This window comes from Podarcis liolepis, assembly GCF_965112155.1.
Source record: "Podarcis liolepis genome assembly, chromosome: 10".
Classification (NCBI taxonomy): Eukaryota; Metazoa; Chordata; class Lepidosauria; order Squamata; family Lacertidae; genus Podarcis; species Podarcis liolepis.
In genome coordinates this window covers 67,537,599-67,551,615 of record NC_139562.1, presented here as the reverse complement: position 1 = coordinate 67,551,615, position 14,017 = coordinate 67,537,599, and the positions used below count along the sequence as shown (strand labels likewise).

General features: G+C 40.9%; 1 protein-coding gene across 6 annotated transcripts in view; it reads left to right on the top strand.

Annotated features, from left to right (window-relative positions):
- The window catches only part of PTPRZ1 (protein tyrosine phosphatase receptor type Z1), a 109,578-nt gene that overhangs the window by 19,708 nt on the left and 75,853 nt on the right, over positions 1–14,017 (top strand). For all 6 annotated transcript variants that reach the window (XM_083463194.1, XM_083463193.1, XM_083463192.1 and 3 more), the window contains exon 2: positions 9,886–9,951. In XM_083463194.1, the coding sequence (XP_083319320.1) occupies positions 9,886–9,951 (66 nt within the window). The remainder of the gene's footprint in view (positions 1–9,885; positions 9,952–14,017) is intronic.

Genomic DNA, 14,017 nt, shown 5'->3' with positions numbered 1-14,017 from the left:
CTTAAAAATTCAGCTTGCATGCCTGATTTTTTTCTATTACCTTATTATAAGCTCCCCATTAGATGTCAATAACCTTATAGTCATTTCCTGCTCTACCATAGGAACTGCCACCCCCTTTCTTTTCTTGTTGGAAATTACTTTGAATGAAAGGTACATTGTTCAAAACATTGCATTGCTTCATAAAACTAAACCAATGACTTAATGAAGTCAGTTGCATAATACAGTATCAGGCATGCAAATCTAATTCTATCTTGATCCATCTTTTATTATGAATTTAGTAGCACCTTTGTTTTCTGCAGACATGGTAAGAATAGGCTTTGCATTGCCAAGACTGAAAACAAGGCCTGTCCAGTGCTTGAATCTAAACGTTTGCCCATATATTTTTCACCTGCAATATTGTTTCGGTCACTATGTAACTCGGTGTTTTGTGCTATTGCATCACTGTGTATATTGCCAATATGCCTCATTCAGGGAATTTATGCAGTTGCTTAGCTGGTCCTAACGATCTGGGTGAACTGAGTGCTTGTTGTTGATTGCTAGCACTTATTTATGGAATAAATATCACCAAGGGTAGAAACACTTTTGTGAACATCTATACGTAAGCTAGATGACTTTGCAGCTGTGGGTGACAATGCCAAAACATACATTAAAAATTGCAGCGGTACCTCGGGTTACAAACACCTCGGGTTACAAACACTTTGGGTTACAGATTCCACTAACCTGGAAGTAGTACCTCGGGTTAAGAACCTTACCTCAGGATGAGAACAGAAATCGCATGGCAGCCCCGCTGCGGCAGCGAGAGGCCCCATTAGCTAAAGTGGTATCTCAGGCTAAGAACGGTTTCAGGTTAAGAACAGACCTCCAGAATGAATTAAGTTGGGTTGCCCCAGGCACTGTGGGCGGCTTCCAACACATATAAAAATAAAAATCTTTTTACAAGGGTTTGAGATTTCCTTCCAGTCTCTTTTGGGGCCTTAAGCGAATACTTTGGGTCCAGATAGCACTGGCTGTCCCTAAATACACATGCTGTTGCAGGTCATATCTGGTTTTTAAAAAATAAACTTGTGATCCTTACTAGTTTTAGGGGAAAATATATATGCATTTTTATTTTTAAAATGTAAAAAGAAAAAACCACCCGTAACTACATATTTTCTGAGTATGGTGCAAAAGAGAAGTGAGGGTCAGGATACCTGAAAGAAGCAGTTAGTTAGAAAGACGCACCTAGTTGTTTTTTTTGGGGGGGAATAAAGGAAAACATTTTCCTTTCACCCCCCCCCAAAAAAAACCAGGTCGGGGAACAGTGGGATGGCGGTGCTGCGCCTCCCCGCTGTCCCCCGAGCTTGTGGGGCTGGCCGATGTCTGCCCGAAGCGCGGGGCGCTCTGCTTCAGCGCGCCCCATGCTCCGTGCAGCAGGCTGCTATCCACAGCGTGGGGAGCCCTGCGGGAACTGCGGATGCCTGCCGGCACAAGGGGCACTCTGCTTCAGGGCGCACTGCGCGCCGGGCGGCAGGCTGCTATCCGCAGCCTAGGGAGCCCTGCAGGAACTCCCGCGGGCTCCCCAGGCTTGCTGATAGCTTCCTGAAGCCTGGAGAGCGAGAGGGGTTGGTGCGCACCGATCCCTCTCACTCTCCAAGCTTCAGCGAAAGCCTGTATTCGCCCCATAGGACGCACACAGATTTCCCTTTCATTTTTGGAGGGGAAACGGTGCGTCCTATAGGGCGAAAAATACAGCAAGTCTTACACAAGATGTGCAAACTGAGAGGTTAGCTCTTCACTCCTCTTTACTCCTAAACATTTAGCCTCTGTACCACTTTTTATTAATATTTGCTGAAGCTATAGAATGGCTTTGTCATCCACATTTCCTCTGTATGAGCGTTAGGGAAAGGTTAACTCACAGCTAGAAAGAATCAAGTGAGAAAGGTAATTTCACAGACAGAAACCTCTGGATTTACTCCCTAGGGGTATAAATGAGAGGAAAGAAGGAAGGGAAAGAGGACCAGGGAAAGGAAGCTTTCAGTGCTGAGAATGGATGTGAAATGGGGGAAAGTGGGGGGAAAGCCAGCCGGACTGTGGCTGGGAGGAGCCTATGACACAAAGTTAGTAGCTCTTCAGAACCGTGTGTACATTTTTACTGCAGCTGTCCAAGGCAGGGTGTTTATGCCATTTTAAGAGCCATCTTCAGATTATAACTGCTCATACAAACTTAAAGGAAGACATAAAGCGCCTATGCAAAGGTGGAAGAAGGCCAGATACTACTCTGGATAGGAAAAGCAAGAAGTTAATAAATGCAAATTTGTTAAATGCATCAGTTCAAGCATTCTCTCTACTAAAAGTCACGATCTAGCAATTAATACCAAGAGGGGAACTATTCTGAAGGTGTAAATGCTGCTTGTTTGTGTTCTGTGTTTTTTTAGCTCTTCGTGTTAATTAGTGGTTTTTTTGTATACTGTGGATTCTGTTCCTATGAGGGTATATGATTAGAATAGTTACATCTACCCTTGACTTATGAAGGGGTTTTTTTTTTTAAAGGCTTGTGATAGAAAGTAGTAATTAACCCCGAGCCTAGTAAATTTCCAGCCTTTGAGATCAAAGGCAAATACACTAGCTCCATAATTAGCTTTGTATGCTACAAAATTAGATTCCAGATGAAAAAAAAGGAGCCTTTATTAAAACCCATGAGCTTTGTAAAAGGGAAAGTGACTTCAGTAGAATAAGAGCCCCAGATTGCTTTGGTTAAGGAATAAACAAGATGCCTCTTTTATGATAATGCAAATATTGGCACCGTTTCCACATTTTGAGGCTTTGCTATAAGCAGAATATTTCTGTGTGCCTTCCAAATGGTGTGGGAATTAAAAAACCCACAAATTGCTTGTTTGTTGATGAAATGCATAGAGGTGAATTCTGAATATGAAAAGTAAAAGGGGCAATATGAAACCTGAATGCAAATACCAAATCTTGGGCTTCGTATAGGTGCATCTCAACACATGTTTTTCTGCTGCAGAACAAGCTCTTTCTTCGCACATTACTCCTGTATTAACACACATATAGTGTCCAGAAGCAATATTGTCTCACCTATGTCTCACCTTTCACCCCACCTTCAAGTGGTCACCGTCATTCTTTTCCTCAAAAATTTGCAGGTTTTTCTGTTTCCCAGCAGTGAATATTCCACTAAAACAGCAACTATAGAGCTTTGTCTCCTCACATAAATGACAAAAAGCATTATTTATTAAGCAGAACACATCAAGTACCACAATTTTTATTTATTGAAATATGGTATAATTTGAGAAATATATTATCGCTTCCATACAACTAGGTGTTATGAACTTCAGAGAAAATTACAAACCTTTCATATTGGTTAATATTAATAATTTAACTGTAACTTTGTCTTCAGAGACAGCGGGAAATGTTGCAGAAGATATATCAGAAAGATTGTGCTAGTAAACTATTGGCTTTGTTCACTCTGTAGACTTGTGTAAACTTTCAGAGACCTGGTATGAATGGTTGGGTTCTGAATCTGTGTCCATGGCAATCTGTTCAAAGTATAAAGGGAAGCTACAATGGTGTTAACCCATAAAAAGGGTTGGCTGTTTTCATGGAAAGCTGTCAAGACCTGCTTTGCATTCATATAGCCAAGTTAATCAGAGCAGTGAAGAGTAAAAGATTTCTATTTCAGAAGTGGCAGTGGTTGTTGTCTTTTAACCAGGTCTGTGGCCACATTATAAAATGTGAATTGCATTGCTTAAATAAATTCTCCTCCATTTTGACTCCTGGATCTCCCTCTCTCTACATTATGATCTGCACAATATTTCACCAGCACAATAGGGGTTTTTCAACCCCCCACCCCCCTTTCTTTTTGCTGTCAGGCTGAATGAGATAATTGATTTGAGAAATGTACTGAAAAGTTGGCAGAGAATAAGAGGGTCAGATAAACATCCAATTTTCCATTTGCATCCAATTGACATAAAGTAAAAACATAAGCATGTCTCATAAGACCAGTTTCATTCCTACTTGACTGATATTCTGGCTGTTCATCAATGTTTCTGGCATTATATTCCCAGCATGCTGCCTCAAGGAGAAGAAAGTGAACTTGAGCTTGCTTGCAAAGACTGAGGCTGGGTCCCCACACTCCTATTTCCTGTGTTGGGTTTTTAATCTGTGTTCACAGGATGTTATCCAAAATACATATGCATCCTTTGCTTTGTTATAAAACGTTACCCTTTGATGGTGTGGTTTCTCAAACCATCTTCACGGCGATTGCAGTCCTTAAGCCATTCCTAATAAAGGTCTACTGATGTGAACAGCTTGGTGGTGGTGGGGAGCTGTGGAATGCACAAGGAAAATCACAGCTGCATGCTAAAGCAGCCATATGAACACACCCTAACACTTTTGTAGGGCTTTGCCATGCAGATAACATAGCATGCTTCCAGATGGAAGTAAAACCCCAAAATATAATTGAACCAGCCAGCCGACTGTGGACTAAACTGCAGGTCTACATTCCATCCTGACAACTGGTTTGATGGGACAGAGGGTATCGGGGGGGGGGATATGGACTGGAGTGGGTCAAAATTCTCTCCAAATCTAGCTGATCCTCATAGTTGCTATTTACAAAACCGTAATGGTATGTCCCCCCACTTTCTCAATAAAGGTTCCATTTTCTAGTTGCAGAAAGTTCTTGGGTCTTTCCAAGTCTATTTCTATCTGGCTGTGGAACATTGATAGCTTAGTGCAACACTGCTATGACCTTTCTGTTTACAGTTAGCTAATCTGAAGCCTGTAAGAGAGTGTCTCTACACCGAAGAGCTTCCTGTTTAAATAGAGGGATAAATAGAGTACAAGATGACAATTGAAGAAAGGTCATGGCTTCCATTATTTGGTTCAACAAACCAAAATGAGACTTTTCTTGTTATGTCAGTACCATGAGATGTTGTAAATGTTTTTGCTGTTGTGTTAGTAAAAGGGTGGCATAGTACTGAAAAACAAAGATTATGTCTATGTTGGTTGTTTCAAATACTGTACCTTTGTAGAGAAAAATTACCTGAGTTTTGATAGCACTGTGGGGTCCCTATAATCTTTTAGATTTTGGTTATATTTTGTATGGCTTTAGTAGGGCCCTGTATAGACCAAGGACCCTCAAGGTAGCATATTTATCTCACTTTCTGAAGGTTTACGGATAAATTTGGATTGCTTCATTTACCTGTTTTGATTCTGTAATATTAACTTGCTGTGGTCTGTGCTCAGACTCAATGTGTACAGTGGTACCTCGGGTTAAGAACTTAATTCGTTCCGGAGGTCTGTTCTTAACCTGAAACTGTTCTTAACCTGAAGAACCACTTTAGCTAATGGGGCCTCCCGCTGCCACCGTGCAATTTCTGTTCTCATCCTGAAGCAAAGTTCTTAACCCAAGGTATTATTTCTGGGTTAGCAGAGTCTGTAACCTGAAGCGTCTGTAACCTGAAGCATATGTAACCCGACGTACCACTGTATTTATAAGCCTAGCAGTTGCCTGTGGGTGAGCAGTGTTGAAACAGTAACAGTGTATAGTTGTTACTTTGTCTCTCCATATTTGGTGGGACTGAAGCCACCAAAGGCATGTGTCTGGGACCCGCTGGAAACTGAGGAGTTGTGGCTGGATACCAATAAGTGGGCACCAGGAGAAGAAAGACTGGAGACTGACTTGGACGAATATATCAGTGATCTGGGGGAGCCTGGGAGAAGCTGCAGGACAGAAGAGTGAAGCACCCATGCAGAAGGAGGGAGAAATAAGTAAACCTGGTGTAGAGTCAGGGTCTTCCACACCTCCTCTTCCTGCCCACAACTCTCCTGCTACACTGTCTTCCAGGACCAGGAGAGGATTGAAGTCAGAGGTACAGAAACAGATTCCACGCAGTTGGACTCTTCACCTGCTAGTGGGCAGCTCAGGTGGGGAAGATACATAAGCTGAGGTTTGTGGTGGGGCCTCTGTCTTGTTGCAACTGCCTCATTGGGTGCACATTTGAGCTTTCATGAAGCAAAGTTCTGGAATATATGTGTGCATCATACCTGCTCCAAAATCACCCTTTGTCAATTTAAAAATATATTTCTACCCACCTTTAGGACAAGCCCTCCCAAGTTAGCTTGCAGTAAAGAAACATAATAAACACAACATCAGATTAAAAGCACACATGGGGGCAGCAATAAGATCAATAAAAAGTTTGGCGGAATGGATTTAGAAAGCGGGGCAAAGTGGAGCTCTTGGTGGAGAGAAGTCTACAAGAGCAGAAAAACCATTGGAAAGTCCTTTTCCGCAGTATCTCCTAGCCTAGTTGACTTCAGTGGAGAGCCAGACAGCAGGATCTCTGAGGTTAATATTAGGGCCCTGGTAAGGTTCATATGGGTACAGTTGGTCTTGCAAAAACTCTGGACCTAGACCATTCAGGACTTTAAAAGTTAGGATAAGAACTTTACATTGAGCTTGAAAACAAATGGGTAACCAATGAACTTAGGCAATTAAATTTGTTTAATCAGTTTTATTTTAAAAGTGCATTTTTGAATTTGAACCGCTTTCACATTGAATTTTGTCTAGCTAAGGGCTGGCATACAGAGTAGTTGTTTAACCACTGGTGAGACATTCTCCCTCTAGCCACTCCCATTTAGTAGCCTAAATGCACACCATTTAAGTTTGTTTTAAAATACAATAAAAATTAATTGACTAAAAGTTTGTTTTAAAACAAAACACACTGATAGAGTATGTTCCTGTTACCACAAGTGCATCACCTGCGTTGCCATATTTCTGCTGACTTAAAATATACCTATAATATCAAACAAAATTTCAGTTTATGTTCCCCATGTCATTTTATTAATGGAATTACTTTGGACTAAAGTGCATAGCAGCAGCACTCTTCATAAACTATCTTATATTATTAATTAAATTTCTATACAGTGGTACCTCGGGTTACATACACTTCAGGTTACATACACTTCAGGTTACAGACTCTGCTAACCCAGAAATAGTACCTCGGGTTAAGAACTTTGCTTCAGGATGAGAACAGAAATCGTGCTCCGGCAGCGCAGCGGCAGCAGGAGGCCCCATTAGCTAAAGTGGTGCTTCAGGTGAAGAACGGACCTCCGAAATGAATTAAATACTTAACCTGAGGTACCACTGTACCACCGTTTATCTGAAGATCACAACATAAACATGCAAAATGATAACACAAAATACATGATAAACCAAACCCAAACAATAACCAATAACCGCCCTCCCAAAAACACATTTTAAAAGAACATAGAATGTTAATAAGACAAGGGCCCAATTGTAGAGAAACGTTTTCACCTGGTACCTAAAGATATGTAATAAAGGTGCCAGGCGAGTCTCCCTGGGGAGAGGATTCCACAAACAGGGAGCCGCTGCAGAAAAGATTTATTTTTGTCTTGCCACTCTTTGGAACTAACATGAAGAAGGGCTTCAGAAGATGATCAAAGGGTCTGGGTTGCTTCATATGAGGAGTGCCAGTCCTTGAGGTACAGTGGTACCTCTGGTTAAGAACTTAATTTGTTCTGGAGATCCGTTCTTAACCTGAGGTACCACTTTAGCTAATGGGGCCTCCTGCTGCCACCGCACAACCACCGGGCAATTTCTGTTCTCATCCTGAGGTAAAGTTCTTAACCTGAGGTACGACTTCCGGGTTACTGGAGTCTGTAACCCGAAGCATTTGTAACCCAAGGTACCACTGTATTGTAGTCCTGAGCCATTTAAGGCTTTATAGTTCAGAACCAGCACTTTGAATTGGCCTGGCAGCCTGTGTAGTTGGGTCAGTAGTGGTACTATATACTCAACCCAGTGCCACTCACCCCAATTTGGACAGCTGCTCCAGAAGGATACCATGGTTGATGGTATCAAAAGCTGCTGCGAAGTCGAGGAAAATTAACAGGGACACATGTCTCCTGTCTCTCTCCCGACAGAGGTCATCCAGGGCCACCAAATCAGTTTCTGCGACAAAACAGGGGCTAAACTTTCTAGAAAATCAGCTTCCTCCAAGAGCAGCTAGATTAATGTGCTCCTTTCAGTTTCTGAGCTTTATCATGGAAAAACTTCCTAGTTTTAATTAAATTAATATTTAGCCTAAATTAAATATTTAGCTTAATCTAGTTATTAATTAAATTAACAACCCAATTTATGGATCCTAAAGAAATTATAACTGACAGGCATTTAGCAGTATGAGTTTGCCTCACTTGCCAAATAAGAGAGTGCCAATGTAACTATGCCAACACAAACCACAGCTATTATGCCAATTATAGCTAAATATATTAATTGTTGAAACATGTTCATTACACACAAGGGAAGGCCTACAAGGAATGTTTGGAAAAGTTTGTGCTAAGCTAAGCAGTCTTTGCCTCTTCATAGCTCTTCTCTCTCTCTGTATGTCTGCATGTTGAGATGCTCTGCCAAGCAGAATCCTGTTATGTTTCCCCCTAATGATAACTATCCAACAGAAGGTGACCTGGGCACCCGTAAGCTTCCACTTTTTTTATTTATTTCACTGCCACTATAGGTGAGATATTGAATAAAAAATTTCTTTAGAACATTCTGTAAATTTCTATCGAAACAGCTTATTTGCTGTTCTTCAAGCTGTCTGTTTCAAACATCCGGACTTCCTGTTTCCTCTACACTTTTACCTGTTTATCCTTATTTGTTTGCACAAAGTTTGCAGGGAGGTTATACAGCTTCAGCAGTTTGTGGAGAATTAATTTATTTGTGGAGACATTATATGACATTGGGGGATGAGTTGAGGGGAAGCAGGTTTGTTGTTTACAAGTACCAAATCAACTTTGACCTCCTTTGTAATGTTTTGTTTTTAAATCTTTAAGATGATATTTTTGTTTCCTATTACTTATTTATGTTGCTCTGAATGTATATTTTATATTTGACTTTCTTCAGTAATGTTTTGTTCTGGGTTTCTTTTACTTGATGTTTTAATGTGTTGCAAACCACTTTGAGATTTTCTCTCTCTTAAAAAAAATAAAGTGGTATGAAAATGAAAATTAAATAATAATAATTGTACAACCTGAAATTGCTGGCTTATGATCAGCAATTCGGGGGGGGGGGAATCAAACACCCCTTTATGATGATCAATTAAACAGTCACAAAACAATGAGCAAGCTTTTGAGTATACCGGAACTATTCATCAGCCTAGATAAGCAAAGAGAAAGGAGTGAACAAATATTGCTTGCCCCTGCATAGACCTGTAAGATCAGTTTGGGCATCTTGGGAAATTCTTTTTATGGCACTGCCCCATGCAGAATCTCATAGTGCAGAAATCCATAAATGGGCATTTTCTGCTGTTGCCCCTGTATCGTGGAATGCCCCTTTGCTGAAACAATCAGGTGCAGCAGGTTTCTTGTGAAAGCTTCTCTTTTAACCCAGGCTTTCCCTGACCCATGAAATTGGCCCCTGTTTTATGTGTTTGAATCTTCCGAATTTCTGTTTTATTCACTTTCATATGTTTTTATGCTCTTTTATATTGCTGTCTTACTGGTTCTAGGTTGCGTATTTTAAAAATATACAGCATTGTGTATTTTTAAAATATATTGTTTTTTAGACTGCACGTTGCTTGGGGATTTTTGAATTATTAAATGGTGCATAAAAAGATTTAAATAAAATAAACAGATACTGTATGTCAAAAATTCATTTTTGCTGCATAGCCTTAGAAGCTTGGCTATGAGTGTGTGGTTTGTCATGAAGACTGCCTGCACTTCAGAATTTACCGCTGCACAACTTATGTTAATTACGTTTCGATATTGTGTGAATATAGAACAAAGGAAGCACATTGACACTGATGCTGTTTCTTTTCTATTTTGTCTCTGTACTACTTGATGCTGACATGTTTTATTATTGCTTGTTTATTTTAGAATTTGTTTCTGGATACATTAGACAGCAACGCAAAATTATTGAAGAGGTTGACTGGTCCTATTCAGGTAAGTGTACTATCTGATATTTTATGACTGTTTGTTATTATAAATAAGCAAACTGTCTTTACAATGCAAACTGAATCAACTGGGTAAAAATGTACTCCCACATAGATAAAATCTTAGCTACTAAAAGCGTCAAGAGATCAGGGAGTGTTCTGTATTTGGTCTTGTACTTAGATTTCCCCTTCCTAAAAACAAAACCTGAAGTTCAGTCCCTGCCCTGAATGTGAAACTAGAGAGAAACTTTCTCATCTCTTCTGTTGGATTCCTTATTGAAAATGAATGAATAATTTTCTAAAGTTGAGTCAGGAGGAACAGGGGAAGTGTGAAACAAGTGTGTTTTTTAATTGTGAGTACCTGCATGATATGGACGCAGGTGGCGCTGTGGTCTAAACCACTGAGCCTGAGCCTCTGGACTTGCCGATCAGAAGGTCGGCAGTTCAAATCCCTGTGATGGGGTAAGCTCCTGTTGCTCGGTCCCAGCTCCTGCCAACCTAGCAGTTCGAAAGCACATCAAAGTGTGAGTAGATCAATAGGTACTGCTCCAGCGGGAAGGTAAATGGCATTTCCATGCACTGCTCTGGTTTCACCAGAAGCAGCTTCGTCATGCTGGCCACATGACCCGGAAAAACTGTCTGCGGACAAACGTCGGCTCCCTTGGCCAGTAAAGTGAGATGAGCACCGCAACTCCAGAGTCGTCTGTGACTGGACTTAATTGTCAGGGGTCCTTTACCTCTTTACCTACATGATTGTGCATTTACTGCCATAGTTTGGCTTAGTGTGATGGGTGGACTGGGACTTTAAAGTGCTTCAGTAGTGGTCCAAGTCACCATCCTATAAATCAGAAAACAGGCTGATGCTCCATTTCAACTTTTTCTGGAGCCATTTACAAAAAAGGTGCAAAAGTAGTGACTAAATTAGATTAAATTCAGTTTGGAGGCCCAATATATTGTTGGGGTGCAGTCATGCTCAAACTGTCTGTGACCTAGGTCTTCCTTCCTAATCTTTGTTCTGCATACAAACATGGGAGATAAAAACCCTGCTAAAGAATTATTATAGGTAGGCTTTGCCCAGGATTTCAGCATGCATTCAAGAGAGGACAAAATTTCCCCTCAGGTCGCGAAGCATTGGCAGATCTGCGTTACAGCTGTTTTTATAGCCTAAGGACTTCTACTGCACACCTGCAGATCTTTTCCTTTCCTTGGTGTTCAGACCTGCAACTGGATAATATGCAAGTGGATTAACTCATTGTCTACAGTTCCTAAATGATTAAAATCTCGAGACACCTCAGCTGAGGTGTTCAGATACAAAGCCATCTCTTGGGCATAGCCATTTCCTCTTAGGAGACAAAGGTTTCTACCCCTAGCCCAATTAAACTATTCTTTTGGACTGAGTATGCCTTTGGAGTTTTATTTGTGGAATAAGTCCTTTTGTTCTTATATTTATAGCATGTAAATGTGGATATAGTATCTTACAATGTGATTGAAGAGACTTTGAAATTGTGTAAAACATAGGAACTTTACATAATCAAGAAATAAGGCTAAGAGATTATTATATTGCCTATACAATCTCTAAGACCTGATACTTCCTTTCTGCATCTCTTCTTATTTTCTGCTTGTATTTATTTTGCCAATTTTTGTTGTTCCTTCTTGCTATCTCCTCAAAACCCCTCAACATTTTCTAAATAGCTTCCTGACTCTGGTAATTGTCCGTTTACATAAGAATTGAAGTTGATAGCACTAGCAGCACTATTTCCAGTTGGTTCAACAACACTTATACTTTGCACCAGATATGGTCATCACTTCATAGATGAGTGGCATTTTAAGCCATGTCTCCACATATTACTCCAGTGAAATACACAACATTGGCCTAATAATATATTACCTTTGCTGGAAATGCAAATCACTGATAGCTAATATAGTCCCTTCAGTATCATAGCTATCAACTTTTCCCTTTTCTTGCAAGAATTCCTATTCGGAATAAGGTAATTTCCCTTTAAAAAAAGGGAAACGTTGACAGCTATGTTCAGTATGCGAGTGACCTCATCAAACTACACCTGTTTTGTGTTACCTTATGAATCCTTCCACCTGAAAAGTGCAGGTTATGGATGCCTGCCATATATCATCAGGAAAGCTATTGCACAGAACAGGGGCATCATAATCTGGTGTGGTGTTTTGCTACTTGAAGCAGGCTTCTATGTATCTTGAAGGTGCAGTCCATAAGCATGCTAAAAGCCTACCAACAAGGGCTGCCCCCCATATGAACTGACCTAGCCACTGCAGTCATAATCTGAGGCTCTTCTTCATGTTCCTTCTCCATGAGAGTTCCAGAGGGTCACAACATGAAAACGAGCCTTTTCTGCAGTGGCTCCCTGTTTGGCTGGCTCCCTGTTTGGCTGGCTCCCTGTTTGGCTGGCCGGCGCCTTCATTACATATCTTTAGGCACCATGCAAAAACATTCCTCTTCTCCCAGGCCATTGGCTAATTGAACAAGCTGTGGCCTTTTAAACTGGAGAAGGGTATATTGTTTTTGTTTGTTACTATGTTATGTATGTTTGTGTTTTTATATTGTAAACCACTCTGCAACCCATGGACGGAGGGCGGTCTAGAAATCTAATAAATTATTGTCCTATTATAGAAAAGTTGTGGTGGAGCTGAAGTTAACCTCAGTCTCAGCCAAAAACCAAGGGACATAAGAGAAACTAAGGCTTCTGTGACTGTTATAAAAAGTTGTGCTTTCCCATGATTACTGAGGCAGTGTAGCTTTCACTAGAAGCTTCCTGCTTTCTTATGCAAATAGCATTTAATTTGTCTTTCTTGCTTAGATACAACAGGAGGTCATGTTTAGGTTTTTGCTATTGAAACAAAAACATTGACTTTCTTGCCTTGTTTTAATTCAACTGAATACACAGCTGATGTTCATAGAATTGGTGCTTTACAACTTGTAGATGCAATTATAACCAGTGGTTTGATAAATTCTGTGAAATTCTACCAAGTGTCAACAACTGAACTTTTTAGGGAAGTGCAGGAAATACCACAAAAGGAAGCCAACCCTTTTAATTCCATATTACTATATGGCTGCTAGCCAAACCACATGTTTATTGGATTGTGGTGAACTTCTTACAACCTCTTACAACCGTGAATGGTGTTCTCAACCATGAATGTGTTAGAAAAAAAGCTAACCTTCAACTCCAAAAGCTGAAAGTCAGTCACCAAGTTCCACTTGGTGAAACTGGAGAGTTTCATTTCTTGCAAATGGAAGTCAAGAGCCTAGGGACATATCAAATCAGGACCGGCCCACCCATGAGGCAAAGTGAGGGGACTTGCCCAGGAGCATGTTCTGGAACACGTGCATCCTGGTTTTGGGTTTCCAAAAGTTGGATGGCATGCCACCTCTCACACTCTCACATGCACACCATGAACCTGATCTAGGTCATCCATCGTACCCCCATGGCTGTTACATAACAACAACATGATCACACAAGGCTAATGATATGATTGATGACACATCTAGTTTGCCCCGCATAACTCTTTAAAACTGCTCTCAGTAAGCGACTTGACTTACCAAATAGGCCAGTTATAGACATTTATGCATTGATGCTTTTGAATTACATTGATGCTTTTGAATTATGGTGCTGGAGGAGACTCTTGAGAGTCCCATGGACTGCAAGAAGATCAAACCTCTCCATTCTGAAGGAAATCAGCCCTGAGTACTGTACTCACTGGAAGGACAGATTGTGAAGCTGAGGCTCCAATACTTTGGCCACCTCATGAGAAGAGAAGACTCCCTGGAAAAGACCCTGATGTTGGGAAAGATGGAGGGCACAAGGAGAAGGGGACGACAGAGGACGAGATGGTTGGATAGTGTTATCGAAGCTACCAGCATGAGTTTGACCAAACTGTGCGAGGCAGTGGAAGACAGGAGTGCCTGGCATGTTCTGGTCCATGGGGTCACGAAGAGCCGGACACGACTAAATGACTAGACAACAACAACAGACATTTATGCAAAACTATAATTTTATTACAGTCATCATGCAGGACAAAAGAGCAATTCTATGCACTCTACTTGAGAG